At 49.6% G+C, this 16,895-nt stretch overlaps 7 protein-coding genes across 7 annotated transcripts; 5 read left to right on the forward strand and 2 right to left on the reverse strand.

Moving 5' to 3' along the window:
* Positions 1-1,158: 1,158 nt before the first annotated feature.
* Positions 1,159-3,798, forward strand: BBBOND_0106450 (hypothetical protein; the record flags this gene model as incomplete). Its single annotated transcript, XM_012911068.1, has 1 exon — positions 1,159-3,798. One exon carries the CDS (start codon positions 1,159-1,161, stop codon positions 3,796-3,798), a length of 2,640 nt encoding a protein of 879 aa, XP_012766522.1.
* Positions 3,799-5,323: 1,525 nt separating this feature from the next.
* On the reverse strand, positions 5,324-6,241 carry BBBOND_0106460 (ribonucleoprotein, putative; the record flags this gene model as incomplete). The annotated part of the gene is made up of 1 exon (XM_012911069.1): positions 5,324-6,241. The coding sequence occupies one exon, from the start codon at positions 6,239-6,241 to the stop codon at positions 5,324-5,326; it is 918 nt and encodes a 305-aa protein (XP_012766523.1).
* A 2,248-nt stretch (positions 6,242-8,489) lies between these two features.
* On the forward strand, positions 8,490-10,436 carry BBBOND_0106470 (Rab2, putative; the record flags this gene model as incomplete). The annotated part of the gene is made up of 8 exons (XM_012911070.1): positions 8,490-8,538; positions 8,863-9,213; positions 9,470-9,661; positions 9,720-9,763; positions 9,855-10,001; positions 10,084-10,140; positions 10,179-10,253; positions 10,335-10,436. 8 exons carry the CDS (start codon positions 8,490-8,492, stop codon positions 10,434-10,436), a joined length of 1,017 nt encoding a protein of 338 aa, XP_012766524.1.
* Positions 10,437-10,550: 114 nt separating this feature from the next.
* On the forward strand, positions 10,551-11,871 carry BBBOND_0106480 (hypothetical protein; the record flags this gene model as incomplete). The annotated part of the gene is made up of 6 exons (XM_012911071.1): positions 10,551-10,641; positions 10,757-10,884; positions 10,917-11,048; positions 11,089-11,244; positions 11,469-11,613; positions 11,648-11,871. The coding sequence occupies 6 exons, from the start codon at positions 10,551-10,553 to the stop codon at positions 11,869-11,871; spliced, it is 876 nt and encodes a 291-aa protein (XP_012766525.1).
* Positions 11,872-12,303: 432 nt separating this feature from the next.
* BBBOND_0106490 (proteasome epsilon subunit , putative) lies at positions 12,304-13,296 on the forward strand (the record flags this gene model as incomplete). The annotated part of the gene is made up of 4 exons (XM_012911072.1): positions 12,304-12,408; positions 12,452-12,727; positions 12,834-13,057; positions 13,095-13,296. The coding sequence occupies 4 exons, from the start codon at positions 12,304-12,306 to the stop codon at positions 13,294-13,296; spliced, it is 807 nt and encodes a 268-aa protein (XP_012766526.1).
* A 344-nt stretch (positions 13,297-13,640) lies between these two features.
* On the reverse strand, positions 13,641-15,354 carry BBBOND_0106500 (hypothetical protein, conserved; the record flags this gene model as incomplete). The annotated part of the gene is made up of 6 exons (XM_012911073.1): positions 13,641-14,159; positions 14,195-14,482; positions 14,801-14,864; positions 14,900-15,068; positions 15,104-15,236; positions 15,271-15,354. The coding sequence occupies 6 exons, from the start codon at positions 15,352-15,354 to the stop codon at positions 13,641-13,643; spliced, it is 1,257 nt and encodes a 418-aa protein (XP_012766527.1).
* A 212-nt stretch (positions 15,355-15,566) lies between these two features.
* Positions 15,567-16,711, forward strand: BBBOND_0106510 (hypothetical protein, conserved; the record flags this gene model as incomplete). The annotated part of the gene is made up of 5 exons (XM_012911074.1): positions 15,567-15,865; positions 15,902-16,004; positions 16,039-16,197; positions 16,244-16,325; positions 16,353-16,711. 5 exons carry the CDS (start codon positions 15,567-15,569, stop codon positions 16,709-16,711), a joined length of 1,002 nt encoding a protein of 333 aa, XP_012766528.1.
* Between the last annotated feature and the right edge of the window lie 184 nt (positions 16,712-16,895).

Consider the following 16,895-nt stretch of genomic DNA (forward strand, 5'->3'; position numbering starts at 1 on the left):
ATATTGAGGGAGACCCACCCTAGTATCTTTCCCACGACTATAGACTCATATCCACATAAAATCTCCAACAGGTACACATGTAGTAGTGTTGGAACTGATTGCACTTGGACTGACCATACGCGTTACATTCAATACACGTAAGCCTTTAAAATTTGGGACTCAAACGAACTACAATATTACACAAGTGGCAATACATAAGATTTAGACATACCAAGAGCTTCCCATATACAGCAACATCAAAAAGTGTGTCAGTGATACGCGTATCACAAAGTTTAAGCGCGGCATCCCATTGCCATCCGTTAGTATACGAATCATTTGTAAGGAACGAGGCGAAATATTTAGGGCCGTTGGTTGCCGTAAATCAAATCAAGATAGCAACGAAGGGCTCTACCGGCATCAAAACTGATCGCGTTGTGCGCGCCCGTGTTAAGAAGGAAGCACGTCGCGACAAAGCCCTCGACCACCGGTGCGAACATGGAACAACCGAGAACGAATGGGCCGATAGTGGAGACAATTGTAGTCAGCAAGCATACTCAAATTTTTAGATATTTTAACTTTTGCGTGTATATGCGAGAAGACACGCAGTAAGCGCCATGAAGGACACCGACCACCTAACCGGGCATTGCGCACTCGTACTACTCTATTTACGATGAAAAACGGCAACATGCGGTTAAAATTACAAACTTATCTACACGTAAAATTGTATTGTTCACATGGACACTTACATGCCGCGTTAACTGGCAAATCTTTGTGGAATCTCGTTCCACACTGAATTGAGCTAACGCGTACATCTAACAAACGTGTCATAACGTATTTTTAGAAGAAGATCTACGTAACAGCTGTTGAAATAGCTGCGAAACAAAGACCAACTGCATGATCAATCATATACGACAAATTAGATCATGAGAAATAAAATTAAAACACTAGAAGGACGTACATAAATCCCTTTCGGGAAGGCGCCAGGCAGGCGCGCAAATCCGGCCACAATTAGGCGCCTAGCTTTGTGGTGCTATTATCGCGCGTCGAGTATGTACATACTGTCCGCGCGAGTCACATGCCCAGTATCGACCCCATCCCATGCGCGGTCATCTCGATCGCGGTCATTCCGCTGGATTCCGCTTTTAAGCAGGCCTCCGTCGGCACATATATATATCCAAAATGAAGTTCGGTTTTGCTTCGATCGTGGCGGCGCTGCTTGCCGGCGTCACCCTCGTCGCGGGTAAACGTCCGTTGACGGTGGATATCAACAGCCAAAATCAGCCCAATGCCATTGCCCATGTATTTTATGACACTAACCGTTACCTCAAGAACGTGTATATGCCCAGGAGGGGTGAGGATCTTACCTCCGTAGTTAACATTGTGAGGGACGGTAAGCGCAAGGGGACTCAAGTGTTGTACACCGCCCCCTACGGTCAGCGCGTATACAGGGTCTTCGCCTTCGGTTCGGAGGTGTACAACCTTGTGATTATTTACGCAAGTGATCAAATTAAGGCGTGGAGGAGAAGTGGAAAGTGGTTCCAGCCCATTCGTACCGAGAAGAACTACCTTGGTCGCTACTTCACGGTGGAGAATGTTGCCATTCGCTGCAATGACCACCAATTCCGCGACTTCGATGTCATGATTGACACCCACTGTGACCCTCGCTTGGGCCAATTCAAGGTGTACATTACCCTCCACGGCAGAAAGACCGCCCTTGAGAGGGTGCTCGCAGCAGGCGACCTAAACGCCCCCGTCATCACGTACGATGACTTCCTGCAGGATGTGGCTCTCACTGGATACAGGTGGCCGAAGGCGTTCCTCGAGTTGGTCGCAGACGAAAGGCTTAAGGATAAGGAAGCGCGCTTCAGGCAAATGTTGAACGAGGCCAAGTTACATGCGCGTCACGAGGAATTCGCGGAGGATATGGAGTTCTACATGGTGAATGAGCACGCTATTGCTTCTGGTGGTGGTTATGATATTGGTGAGCCTGGATACATTCAGGATGAGGACATCAGGGCTGAGCTCGACAGCCTGGATGCCGAAGAGGCCGAGACACACGTCAAGCATGAGAAGGCCAAGGAGGATGCCAGGCATGCTATGTTCGATAACCTCACCGGTACTGCCTGGCCTCCGGCATACGAGGAGACTGAGGAGACCGAGGAGACTACCGAGGGTGGTGAGACCACCGAGGGTTGGGAGACTGTCGGAGGTGGTGAGACTTCCGAGGATGAAGACTCTGCCGACAAAGATGAGGACGAAGCCAGCGTTGTCATCTACGGTCCGGAGGATGTGCCTTCTGAGGATGAGGATGAGTCAGATGTCACATCTGTCAGTGATTCCGTCTCCGTCGTTTCGACTGAAACTGATTCGTCTGATGACGAGAGCATCATCGTGCGTGGCAAGCCGAAGACCGAGCTGCCGTGGTACAAGCGCATCTTCTGCTGCTCCAAGGATACTGCTCAGAGCTCGGAAGTCGACTCCCCGGCAACCAAGAAGAAGTGCCCTGTTGCTGTCACTACCGATGCTGATGATGAAGAGACCAGCGAGGAGGGAGAATCTGACACCGAAACCGAGACAGACTCCGACGTTAGCGGTTCTGTTCAGTCTGGTACTGAGGATGATGATGATGATGACGATGACGACGACGATGATGAAGAAGAGACCGGAAGTGAATTGACCGAGGATGATGATGACGACGACGACGATGATGACGACGAAGAGACCGGAAGTGAATTGACCGAGGATGATGAAGACGAGGAAGATGAGGAAGATGATGAATCAGGTAAGGTTACCGAATGCTCGGCTGTAACTCGTGTTTCAGGTAGCGGCGAAGGTTCTTCCCAGGCTGACGGCAGCAGCCCAACCATTTCCAGGGAGGAGGCCCTCGAGGTCTTGGAGAGCTTCAACCGTGACTCTGGATGGGTTCACGTCAACGACACTGAAGAGGAGGTTGCTCCCGGTCTCGTCAAGGTCCACTCCAAGTGGATGCGCGTGACCAAGACTGACGGTGAAGACCAGGTCTGCACCATTGGCGAAGATGGTGAGAAGGTATGCGTGCCTGTAGAGGATGCTGCCGAGGGCTCCGAAGTTGGAAGTGCTACCGGAGCATCTGGTGTTGAAGGCGGTGAGAAATCGTCCGATGTTGACTCTGAGGAGGTTGCCGAAGAGCACTCCGAAACACACTCTGCCGTGTCAGCGCATGATGAGGATGGCTTGTCATTCGTCGACTCCGACGAAGAGGAAGAGGCTGGCGAGGTTAAATCGCAAGAGGATGCTATCGAGGAGCCCGTGTGCGAGGTTCGTCAGGCGCCTGCTGTTGAAGCCATCAGGGCTAGGAAGACCCGTGCCCCGTGGTTCAAGCGTGTGTTCTGCTGCGCTAAGGACAACTCTGAGGGCTCAGTAGTCGACTCCATGGTCGACGATGGAACTCCTTGCCCCGCAACTGTCGCCGAATCAGTTAACGGCAATGAGACCGACGCGGAGGCTGAGGCCGAGGCTGAAGCTGAGGCTGAAGCTGAGGCTGAAGCTGAGGCCGAGGCTGAGGCTAAGGCTGAGGAAATTGCCGAAACTGAAGACGCCGAACAGTCTGGTCCTGAGGGCTACGAAGCCAGGCGCCACTCCAGCCACCTCAGCAACTTGGACATCGAAAATGGTTCTAACGTGTCTGATTCCGACTCCGTCCGTGACCCGAGGGAAGGTGGTTTCACCGCAACTAGCGTTGGTGACGTAGATGATGCCGCATCGGGATCCAGGAACCTGAGGGATTCGGCACCTGGAGACGAAGAAGGCGAAAAGGATGACAGTGAGATTTTGACGTAAAAGTCGCGCATATTCCGCAAGAACAGATTAGAAAATAATTCGTTACGCAATGAAATCCCTGCGAGTTGAGGCCGAAAACCGTGACTTCGACGGCGCAGGGTGGTCTTACGTAAGGGACAGCGATACATCAGGTACTGTCTAAACATCGAGTCTGCTAAGGTGAATTGTTTATGGTGTACTGCATATAGCATGTCGCATGGTTAAAGCCCAGGGAAAAGTGCTCAGCATGTCAACGGTGGCAGCGCCTTGTTTCTGAGGGCTTGCCCTTCGCCATACAGCGATAATGCCCAAATTGAGGCTGAGTATGGTAGATGGCCAGGTCGCAGGAACACAGACTTGGCAAATTGCCAATAAAGTTCTGAAGGTGCGGCCCCGTGCCTCGCTTAAGGTTTAATGGAGGCTAGATCTGCTCGGGTACCATCACTACCCTGGCGCGAACCGCGAAATCAATCAAGGGCTATTGCCGAGAAATGAATTGGGAATTTCCAATCAGTGGCAATTTCTTGTAGTGACCTACAAATGTGGGTATCCAAGCAATGCCAATTACCTCTCTGGAGATAGGGTTTGTTGCTGGATACCGGGATATGTTCCTACCATCTATAGTATGGGGAAGTATTACTTTGCAGCGTGAGAAGTTAATTAGTTGGCTCGCATGCGCGGACGCCTGATAAACCTAAGTGCCCTTTGACCGCAACGGTCATAACAGGCGGGTTGGGCCGCCTTGGTCGCTTTATAATGTAGATAATTTTAGACAGTTTTGTTGATGTTTAATGCTGTGTTAGTTTGATCGTTGCTTGTTGCGCTTGTTGCGTTCCCCTGCCTGCGTGACTGGCGTGCTTGTAGGCTCGGGTGATTGGCAGGGGGTATCTGACGCGGTGCGACGTTTGCTGTCATCCGTCGTGAATCTACGCGTTCAGTTGGCCGTAGGCCCTGTGGTGGCGTTCTGGCCGCGGCTGTTCCTGCGCAATCTAACGGCTTTTGTCGAAAACGTGTGGATCCGTCTCACGTCGTGACACGACCATTAGGTGTTAGAGTTGAATGCAGTGGACTATTTTGTGCGCATGGAAATGCAGTGGGTTTTGCAGAGCGCCAGAGAACACAATTCCACCAGTAGCTAACAACGACCACAAGACAGCGACGAACGGATGACTCTTATAAAACCGTCATCCAACACGTTCACAAACCCAAGTGATTCTGTCGAACTGTGTGGTTACGAGTAATCTCGGATTTCGCCCGAACTAGTTGTAGCGCCACATACACGCACACTCTAAACAACGCACTGAATGCCAGCCATCGCACGCAAGCAAATGAAACGTGAAGACGCGAGGAATCCCAGTTTAAAATGTACGTGTTGTTACGAGATGCTATTTTAGCGGTGTGGTGCACGCATTTGTTATCCTTAGACTTGGCGTAACATGTGCGCGGCACAGCGAACCATGCCTGAATACAGGCAGACAAAACACAGAATCCGCCATTTGGCGGGTGCGCGGTTATGTCCTCATGCGATGAAGACCCCACCTTGGGTCTAATATGGCTCAGCGCGCGACGACTTCCTGTGGCTGCCGCGGGACGGCCCGCTGGAGTAATGGTCAGAGGATTTGTGGTACCGCTTTTCGCGGCTACTCCGCCCTTCCTCCTCTCCGGCCATGCGGCCGTCCGGCGCTCCCTCTGTACCGTTCTCGCCTCCTTGCCAGTTGTACGGGTACATCGCATTAAAAAACGGCATCTGGCCATTGGCGTACATTTGGGCGAAATATGGGTTGTACATCATATTGGCTTGTGCATAGTAGTACGCTGCGTAGTCGAAGTTTTCCGGGTTGGGAGTGGACGCGCCCTTGCTTAGCGTAGGACGTGGTTGCGCCTTCTTAGCTTCGCAGTTGCGCCCGAGCTTGGTGTGGTGGCCGATGGCCTTATCCACGTCTCCAGGGTTGTCGTAAATGATAAAACCGAAGCCACGCGGCTTGTTAGTCGTCTTGTCGACGATGAAGTTGTAGCTCACAACCGTGCCGTACCTGGCGAAGTAGTCCTTGAACTCCTCCTCACTAACGCTGTCTGATATCCCGCCTACGAAAATCCTGTTCACGTCTTCTCTAATGGGGACCAAATCTCGTGCTCGTTCCTTCTTTATTGCCTGCTTCACGTCGACTAGCACGTTGTCGATTTTGTGGCTAGTCGCAAGCACCGCCTTCATGGCAGCATCATTGCTGAAAGTCACGAAACCGAACCCGCGAGAGCGCCCAGTCGTCTTGTCGGCAACAATTTCAGAGTGCACTACTGTACCGAATCTGCCGAAGTGATCGCGCAGGGTGTCCGCAGTGGTGCTGCGGTTCAAACCTCCCGCAAATATCTTGAACGCCTCAAAATCGCTTTCGCAAAAGGTTTGACCGTCAGCACCGACGGAGTCAGATGCCTTCGGGGCGCGATCGCTCGATGAAGATGACATGGCAGAATCACTATCGCTATCTCACAGTGAGAGTGCTTATACCCCCCTCCTATAATAAACCGTTCGGAATGTAAAGAGTCCTTAGTCCGACGCACAGTATCGATATTCGAGTCATACGCGCCGCGCACAACCGCGAAAAATGGCAACAGGTACGGTGTCTAACCTTCGTGCGTGTGAAGTTGGTGCTACGTGTAAGGTTATAACTTTCCAGAACCCCAGGCCGATCAACGACGGCGAGCAGACGCTTACTTGTATGCTGAATCCTAGATCCAACGTGAAACTACTACAAGGTCGATCTTGGTGACGGAGCTCGAAAATTGGCGCGAAGGCGTATCCGACTCTGGATGCTGAGGGTAACAACCTTCTAATACTCCCTAAAGCCGCACGGCCGTGGGATAATCGGAGTAAATGCTTCGAGAATGTGATGGCTTCAAAGACTAACAACTCCTAACGTTAATCTCACTAGCACGTGAATTGAAAGCAAACGTGTGTCACCGAATCAAAGAAGCGGATTCGGCTGGTAAAAAAATATCGCCGCAACAACGCCGACACACTTTCTCGAATTAACGACGCTTCGTGAGTTAAAATGGAGCTAGTACAGTAATAAGATGGGAAAATATGCAGTGCGCGGAACTGAAAATACAGCACGCTACGCATACATCCAAACACACCACAGCAAGCACAGCCTATCCGTAAAGTGACAGAAAAACTTCGCAAAATAAACGGTGATAAATTAGCGAAACAATGACAAATTAAGCGATTTAAACCTCTGTCGGACCATGCATCACACAGTGGATTATTGGGCCACTCATGTACAGCAGGTGGCTAGAAAGTCGCGCAAGAAAAGTGCAGCCTAGCGCCACAGCCTCCCTGGCGTCTAACATATACTGGCTTCCAGGGATGTGCGGGACTGCTTGCCGACGGTTTTCGCAGACAGAACAGCAGCAAATTTAAAGGCGCATGTGACACACTGCAACGCAATAGTTAACAACCATGTCCAACGTACATCGCTGCATGGAATTGCACAATGTAAAATAAGTTAGCATTGTAATTTAGACTTCTCGCGTGTCGCCGTAAGGTTATAGTGACGAGGTGTTTGGAGCCTTCCAACACCAGCCATACACAGTGACAGCAAGTCACACTGTGTATTGATATGCAACGCCAGTTCAGCAATATTACGGTACAATTTCGCAATGTGTCTAGCTATGACGCTGCTAACACGATTGTGTGAGCGTGCTGCACTTTCGCTCCCAGTGACGAGGTCCTATGGCCATATCCTATGTTTAGTGTTAAAAACACTTTCTATTTGTGAGTAGATATAGGCATCAGTTGGTGTGATTATTCAGCAATATAATGTTCGGACTGTGTAACTCTTGCAACCGGGTTGAATTGCAAAGGTGAAGAGAGTGCGCCTATTGACTTCACATTCAGCTAAACTACCGAAAATTGTTGTACGCAATGCGTACGTGCAAGTCAGCACATTCTGTATATATGTGCACATTGTCAACTGTTCAACCGTCGTGAAATGCAACCAGATGTTGCGCTGCCACGGATACGCGAATCTCGGTGCGTGCACGTCGAAAACAGTCGACGATACACCATATGAAGCATCGTATGATAAACTACGAAGGAACGACTGTTGTTGGTACAGATCGTAAAACAGTCAAATTTTATGAAACGCGAAAGGCAGCAACAGTTCTAACACTCAGTTAGCTAGACACAACCGTAAGTCACACCATATTCGTTATTAAGTAGAGTTGCCATCTATAACAACTAATGGCTGGCGCCTAAATTATCAGTGAATATTATGGACCACACGTACGATCAGACAAAATCTCGCCTTCTCAGACCCTAATAGGAAAGACATAACGCATTATATGTACAACAAAAACGCTATATTTATGCTGTAGAATATTGCACCAGTACCACGGGGAAATGCATTAGCATCCAGGAAGGCCGCGCAAAAATGAACGAGTACGCCTAGCAGTACTCGCAACATTGTACCTAATATAATTCCCCACCTGCACACTAGACCAAACCAAAAACGAATATAAACGTAGATATTAATAAACGCATAGCCAATCAGTGCTGTCGGTTGTCAAGAATCCGAAACGCGACCCGGCGCTCCCCTCGCGGAACGCTCCTGGCAACGAACGCCGACCTCGATGTGTACGCGCTGAAACGAGGCTGAGTATCGGCTCCACAGAATCTAGGTTGCCCTCAATCAAATTCCAAGACATGAAGTAAAATGTCGTCGTATAAATACCTATTCAAGTACATTATCATAGGAGACACAGGTATGTGACAGGCCACCGAACGCTGACCAATTAATCCGTTATCACACACAGAAGTCTACTGTGTGACTTCAGGCTGAAAATGTAATTCAGTGTGATACCGTTGAGCCGCGGTGAACAACATTGCAGCCGGCAAAACACGGAATTCAGTGCTATGCTGGGTTACGGAACCACCTGACCAATACGCACTAAACGTTAAACACCATCGTTGCCGGCGATACGACGACGAAGAATGTGTATAACGCTTAGTGGCGAATCGGTCGGGAAGCAGTGGCACATGACTCTTGTGATCCACCAGATGTTGCGAACGAATTTCACTTTTTGCAGGTGTGGGAAAAAGTTGTCTCCTTCTCAGATTCACCGATAAAAGGTTCAAACCCGACCATGACCTCACCATAGGCGTCGAATTCGGCACCAGACTGATAAACGTCAGGGGAGACAACATCAAACTACAAATATGGGACACCGCCGGACAGGAGAGCTTTCGCTCTATTACGCGGTCCTACTACAGAGGAGCTGCAGGTGCTCTCCTCGTCTTTGACATATCCCGACGCTCCACATTCGAACACCTAACGAAGTGGTTGGAGGAGGTCAAGGATCACGGTTCACCGACCATGACCATCGTACTTATCGGAAATAAAACGGACGTCAACAACCGCGAAGTCGAGTACGACGAAGGTGTGTTATAAGCAGCATTAACAGCCAAAAGCAACTAATCGGGTGCATAGCGGAGGGTTGATGCGAATGGCGGCGCATACCTTCACACGGCATTCTGCTACAGATGGTACTGCCGAATTGCAAAAAACCCCCCCTACTCAAAAACGGCACTGTATGGTTCGGCAAAGATGCGCATACCGTCGTGCCACACCATCAGCAGCCTTCTGCGCGCCCACATGTAAAATATGCTAATAGACATTGGATAACATCTGCGCAGGCAAGGCCTTTGCGGACGAAAACAATCTCATCTATATGGAGACGTCAGCCAAAGGCGATTACAACGTGGAAGAAGCATTTCTCACTACCGCATCGTTGATATACGACAACGTAATGCGAGGCATGTTCGACATCGAATCGGGGGTGTACGGAGTTAAAAAGGGACCACAGGCTAACATCAACTCAGTGAGAAGTAAGTCTTGGATTCAAACACAAACAAATGTTGTGCGACCGTTCTAACTTCTATGCAGGAGCCGTCAACCTGCGCCACAACGGGTCAGGCACTTTCTCAGGTGTATGCTGTCTGCGCTAGTTAATAAAACGCATTTTTGGCCACATTATAACGAAATGAGATGTCTTTAAAAGTTGTACATTATATCTAATAGCAATTGCGCACAAGGAGCCAAAAGATGACCTCGAGGATGCACGCCGCCAACGCAAATATGGCCAAAAGCCAGCAAATGCGACAGGAAACAAACACGGAAGATGTCTTTTTGCTGGACCTCGAGGGGAAAATTGACCAACTGAAAAATGTACGAAATAAGTGATACACACAGTACACTTCAACGCGCTGATTACGCGCGCCGACGACGACAAACGCTAACACTTGTTCAGGTCAGCACAGACTTACACTCTGAGCTTAAATATTCGAAAACGAGGGTCGACACTTTGGTAGGAATCAGGCATTAAAATCAACCATACGACTGCAGCGCGGAGGATTGGACGAAGCACAAGGATATGTCAAAGATGGCCTCGGCAATATGTCGAAGCTAATGCGCAACAAGGTACGTTGAGTTAGTACGCTATGAAAAACTGCGATGCACCCGAACCTGCTTGGGAATCACATGTCACTCACCGTCACGCAGAAGGGGAACGTCGCAATGATGAAGCTTACCCTTCTAACCGCTACAGTTCTGTCGGTACTTTACGTAGTAGTCAAAATCGCACTGAAAAGAATGACCGCGTAATGGCGCAAAACATGCCCTTAAATATACCATATGTAACCACCATGCGAATGAGGTGTGCAGCCGGCGGTGTTGCCTGGGCTCCAATCTATACTTTATTATTCAATAAAAGCGCATATGAGACTGCGATCGTCGCAGGTGTGGCGCTTCGCAACGGTAGACAGGGCCTCCAGATGGAGGCCCTTTGGCGAAGCAAAGGATTCCACAGGTAATAACGCTTAGTGGCGCTTTGCGATATACACTAGCTCTACCACACACCACATAGAGGCGCGGTATCACAGTTTTTGCATCATGTTGAAAAACTATGTCGCTATCCTTCGCAGCGAGAAACAAGGGCTGGAAGCAGCAACAAAGCAACACGGATTCCATAGGTGTAACAGCAAAAAAAATGGCACGGAGCCGTGTAGATGATGAGGCACGTTGGGTGTCACTTATAGAAGAAGCGAAAGTGGTTAGTCGATGGGTTACAGTTGTCATTCCTAGAACATAGCTTCACTCACTCCAATGGATATCGCATTGCTGGTAAACGCCCTCACCAGAGTCTTGAGGGCCGATTCCGGACTCTACGAAATGCTAAGGGACAGGATAACACACATGATGGCATTCTTTAGCACGGTAGGTGTCAGCGGTGATAGCAGAACTCACGGAACAATAGCAACACCTCGCAATGATCATATCGGCTTATGTGAAGGCCGGCCTGATGGAACAGTCGCTGTATGACTCTCTGAAGGCGGAAATAAACCAGCGGATGTACGAGTTGAGCACGCCCACAGAAATATGCATGATTCTCAACGCCGTTGCTAGGTACAAGGTAATGAGGCCGACCGTAGGCATCGTGCGTTGTCATTGTTGGCCAACATGCGCCATTGCTACGACCATTTTCGATCCATTTCTATGAACGCGGCTGACACATAGCGAGCACATGTCATTGTGTGATGGAGCATGGAGTCGTCTGACCGGTGGCACGGCGGCGATCCTTTACGCGGCAGCGCATATTCGTATTGATCAGTAATGCATCGCGTCACTTACTCTCAGGACCGAGATGAACAATTCCTCGTGAAACTGGCCGCTCACACGACGCACCACATAACTGAGTTCCTCACAGAAGAAATTGCCCTCCTGGCAAGTAGGTACCACGCCCTAGACATATACGACAAAGCGCTATTCGACGCAATCGAAGGTAAGGACACTTGTGGGCACTGACTAACGAGCAGAACGCGTTACCAGACACGTGGGGAGATTCCTGACCAACGACGCTATCGCAACCCTTGCAGCGTTCTCCCACTTCGACGCGGAAAACGAACGCATACGTGAGCTGCTAAAAAAGCACATAAAGGAACAGCGCGAGTATCTGGATGCCGAAGACTACGCGGAAAGGATTCGGTCGGCCAACCTGTCTCCAGAAGACAGAGCAGACCTATTAAACTCAGAGGCATAAAGTCGTGGGATAAGGCATACGTTGCTCTACACATTTCCATTATCGCGCGAACCCATTGTGATTTGACGTTAATGAAGTGTACTGACACGCAGAATAATAGCGCAACACGTAGTAGCCACGACGAGGGGAACGATTGAATACTTTCCTGGTCGTAACACGACACCATGGTATTTACGTGAAAAATCGGAATGATAAAGGCAATGTGATGAGTTATTTTCACTGAACGACAGCCATAAGTAAATCCAGTTCTGATGTCCTCGCATCAACCGATGAGGCGCGCACGCAGTAACGGGCACCTCCAGACGGACATGGAAACGCTGACGGCGACACATACGTAATTGCCGTAAGAAACGCGGTTCTTTCCACACATTAAATAGACACGAATTACTAACGTCGCCTAGCGAAGAAACGGATAGGATTCGTGAAGTCACCATGATCGATGTTGAAGGAGAAATGCCAGGCGACGAAGCCATGGAGGCTTCTGGCAACGCGACGGAGATTTTGCAAAAAAGCTTTCAGCTGTATCCGCTGGAAAAGGTAGGCACGAACGAAAGCGAGTTATTGCAAACGGCTGTAACAGGTCAACTACATCAAGGCCATGAGCAAGGCGAGCGGCAACGACCTGTTCAACTTTAAAAAGGGAACAACGACACTCGGATTTGTGTTCGACAAAGGTGTCATTCTAGCGGTCGATTCTAGGGCCTCCATGGGCTCCATTATAGCCACGCAAAACATCAGCAAGGTCATCGAAATCAACTCATATCTACTGGGAACCATGGCCGGAGGAGCCGCCGATTGCACGTATTGGGAAAGGCATGTGGCGAAGCTATGCCGGCTTCACGAACTACGCAACCAGGTACGTGCAAACGCAAAATTGACGAGGCGCACCCTCCGCCAGTACGCCGGCGATGGCCTACTCAGATCAAAATTTCTCGACTACGCATGTTCTAATGTTTTTGTAGGAACGGGTCACCGTGTCACATGCGGCGCAGATGCTTGCTAATGTCTTCTTCTATTTCAGAGGGTACGGTCTCTCGGCGGGAACTATGATCGCCGGATGGGATAAAGGCAAAGGACCGAGCCTGTATTACATCAGTGACAGTGGAGAAAGAGTGTCCGGGAAGCTATTCAGTGTAGGTTCCGGATCGCTATTCGCCTACGGTGTCATCGATCAACACTACAGGAGGTGAGGATGCTTCAGTTAAGGCCCATATTTTTCGCAGCGACCTGTCACTTGAGGAAGCGGTAGAGCTCGGAAAACGTGCTATATATCAGGCGGCGCATAGAGATGCCTACTCGGGAGGTTACGTCAACCTCTACCACGTCCACGAAAATGGGTGGACCAAAATCGTTGACTACCAGGACGTCAACGAACTTCATTATAAATACTGCAATGAAAAGGGAGTTCCGGGCGACTCCATGTGAACACTCAAAATCTAATTGTACCGCAAAAATTCAATAGCGAATAACTGTTCTTTCCGTGCTCGTGTAGCTGTGACGCTCGTTGATCGTTTGTACAGAGCAACGTGTCATCAGTTGTGAGGTCATCGTATAACACACAAACGATGGACGCTGAGGAATATCTTCCAACTAGCGAAATGAAAAGAATTTTGATTTAACGGTCGGAACACGGTCAGGCAAAAATATGTGGTAGAAAAGGTGTATGCAATGACTGCGAGAAATTGTAAAAATGGTGTTAATATGCGCATTTGGTGCAGTGTTGCTGCCTGAAAAGAAACGTAACATCCCATCCACCGAGCAACCATGCACTAAGCGTCGTCCTGCGATTGCAGCCTTTTGGACATTTTCATATCCATTGCTATCTGACGCTGGCGCATGAATTCGTGTAGCGTTGATGGAGGCACATAGCTTTCAAGCGGCACGTGCGCCAAATATACCTTGCAACCCATGCGAAAGTGGTTCAACCAATTGTAACGCCGGCGCATCATGCCTGTCACAACGACCTCCTCAAGACCCAACACGGGTAGATTCGAGAGGAACAATGGCAGGCGGTTGACTCTTTGGCCGCAGCAGTGCCATAGGCACTTGAGCAGCATTGGGTGAAGCAGAACTTTGCAACCGTCAACCGACTGGTAAAAGCAGTAGTGCTTCGTGCGACCGTCACTGTCGAGGTTGGGGTCAGAGTCGTCGCACGCGGCATAGACGTAGGAATCCGCCACATTACGAATGTGAGAAACGGCCTCTTTGACGTTGTCCGCATCGTACGTGAAAGATGGTGCATCGTTGTTACCAACGCTGATCCCATGGTTGTTAAGGTGCGAAAGTGCCTGGAACCAGTATAACCAACACTACATACGCCTACCTCCACTACGGCATCATGTGTTGCACCGTCGCCGTCGTGAGTATTTAGCGCGAGGTTTTCCAGAGCCAAGTAGTCGTTCTTCAGAAGTTCGCGCAACTTCATTTGGTCTGTGTAGGCGACGTCCCAAAACTGAATGTCAAGTGAATCCGACGATGCGATCTGGTTGACGGGACGCAATTCACGAGTGCCACCCAGCATTTCGCAGATGTCCGGGTGAAGTACAGCTGTGCAAGCATTCTCCTCTTGCGTCAACAATGCAAAAGTGAGCACCGTGGGCTTCTGCTTCACCTAACGAATAATTATGTGGTGCACGCAGAATCACGAATTAAAACCTCATAATACCACAATGTAGAGCTTCTTTTAAAAGTAACTCGTAACAGATCAACGATAAAAATTGGGGCACGTGATGCGTAACAGGGGGAAGCGCAGGGTGGTCGACATACAATATCAGAATACCGAAAAGTAGGTGAAATTAGTAAATCACCATGGTTTTAACACTCAGCATGTAGGAAACCGGACGTGCAGACGCGGCGAACACGTCGGTACATTGCAAGTTTAAAATGCGTGGTCAATGACACCGTATGTATGCACCCTACGATCACTCACCTGGAAGCGTACGGGTTTCAGGTCCACCCGATTCAACGAATGCTGGCAGAGCGGGCATGGCTTCCTGTACGGCATAGCGGCAGGAGCTAGGAAACAAACTTGTCAGAAGTTTTATTGAAGTTGAGGTATTTCAAGATGCATAACCAACAAAACGCATGGCCACAACGTGCTACGCGAGGAGCAATTAGCGACTCGTCGAGGCAAATGGGACAGGTCACCGGGTTATCTTCATCCACCATCAAGTCGACCAAATCGACCATGCTCCAGTCTGCGTTGATTGTAAAAGGTGATACAGCAACCAACCAACAGTCAAGTTGGGTCGTGATATCGGCAATTCCTCTGGAGGCAACCCAACGTCAGCGATATAGCAGCGCAAATTACGCTGCGCTGGGCGAAAAGACGGTGCAGGAGGCACACATTCGCTCCTTGCCGGAACCTGCAAATTCCTTAAATTCGCAGGTTTCACGCACCTCATGTCGCACAACGTAACGTGAGAAATTCACCAGTTGGTCAGAAGGGATGCGATATCGTTCCTGTCGGCCGCGCGTATGCATCGCGTTAACCGAAGGCTAGACAACAGACATGATACAGAGCAATTGCCGTCGTGCGAGAGGAATCTGCGCACGACGGAATAACACATAAGAAATCTTATGGATGTGACATGAGGGCAGGCGGTTACGACGCCGCGTAACACAAGAGATGCAGCCGGGACATTGTATTGCCCCCAGCATGAGAACAAAACGGGATTCCTCCGAATTACAGTCACATGTTCGGGCTAAAACGCGTGATACTAACGTTGGTCACAGTGCTGATACTACACATTTCCAGTGCGACGTACATACACGCCAGAAGACACTGTGCACTTGGGTATACAGCACTGAGACCATTTCTCAGAAGGCCGACCGTCACCAAACGCACGTCGCGTGAGGAAAAAAAGCGAAGGTCAGAATTCCACAAACAGTTACATAAGGAGCTTCGCATGAAATACTGGGAACGCCTGGATCCGGCCGTAAACACCATCATACAGTTCCAGCCAGAAAGACAGGCACCCATCGACCCTAAAAGGTAACGAGGTGACGCAGTCGTAGTCAAGGTCTTCAGGGCGTTCGTAGTTCAGGAAGCTATACCAAGGCTAGTAAAATTAACGGAGCAACAAACCAACTGCTCTCTGACAGCCGAGCAGTCGGAGGCATTTGACCGACGGGTAAGGTGTTGCGCCGTGTTTGCACAAACCACAGGCTGGATTGAAGCTTCTGTGTGACATCAAGGCGGTCTTCTCCTTTATCGCAGAAACAATCAATACCGATGGCCACTTCAAGGACTTCAAGTTGATGGCCTCGCAGGATCAACTACCCAAACAGCACGCAGATGTCAACTATATCATGTCACTTCTGAAGGTAAGGAGGGCTGAAATACGTGGGATAGTTGTAACTCTCGGGGTAGGTCCAGACGGAACCGGAGCCGTCGACGGAGTGTACCGAGTATCTCGGGCACCTTGCACAACTGGCAGAGCTGCACCCCATAAGTAGGACCGTGAAAACACTAAGCAAAGTGACGTGCAGAATTCCTTTCCCATGCGTACTATATCATCAAGGACTGGCACTTGACGAGGAGAAACTTCCTCGCGCTCCTGCGCAATCACCTGAGACTTGTTGCGAAAATGAAGAGCGCTTCTTTCGATGCCGACTGCGACACTTTCGAGGTAAGCGGCATGCAGACAAATATTGCACGACTATGCAGAAAACACTCAACAAGGTCGCAACGGAATGGAAAAGAGATGATAAGGATGCCTTCATCGATGAGCTGGAGGTCGCACAACAAATGGCGCCCAAGGCGCTTACAGCAGCAATACACAATCCCTACAAAGCGTCACAGAGCGTGGTTCCGTACTGCGAGATCGCAGTCGCTTAAATATAGTCACGACGAAAGCACGCATATTCATTACAATTCTGCTGTCTCGTCAACATGCTACATCAGTGCTCTGTGTCGCTTAAAGCAGCAAGCTTTAGGGCATTATGTCTAATCAACGCATCAGCAAGGAGGCGAGTCCCTGGTGCTTCGTGTGCTAATACAGTTCAACGTGCAGTAAAGCAGC

Source organism: Babesia bigemina, assembly GCF_000981445.1.
Source record: "Babesia bigemina genome assembly Bbig001, chromosome : I".
NCBI classification, from domain to species: Eukaryota; Apicomplexa; class Aconoidasida; order Piroplasmida; family Babesiidae; genus Babesia; species Babesia bigemina.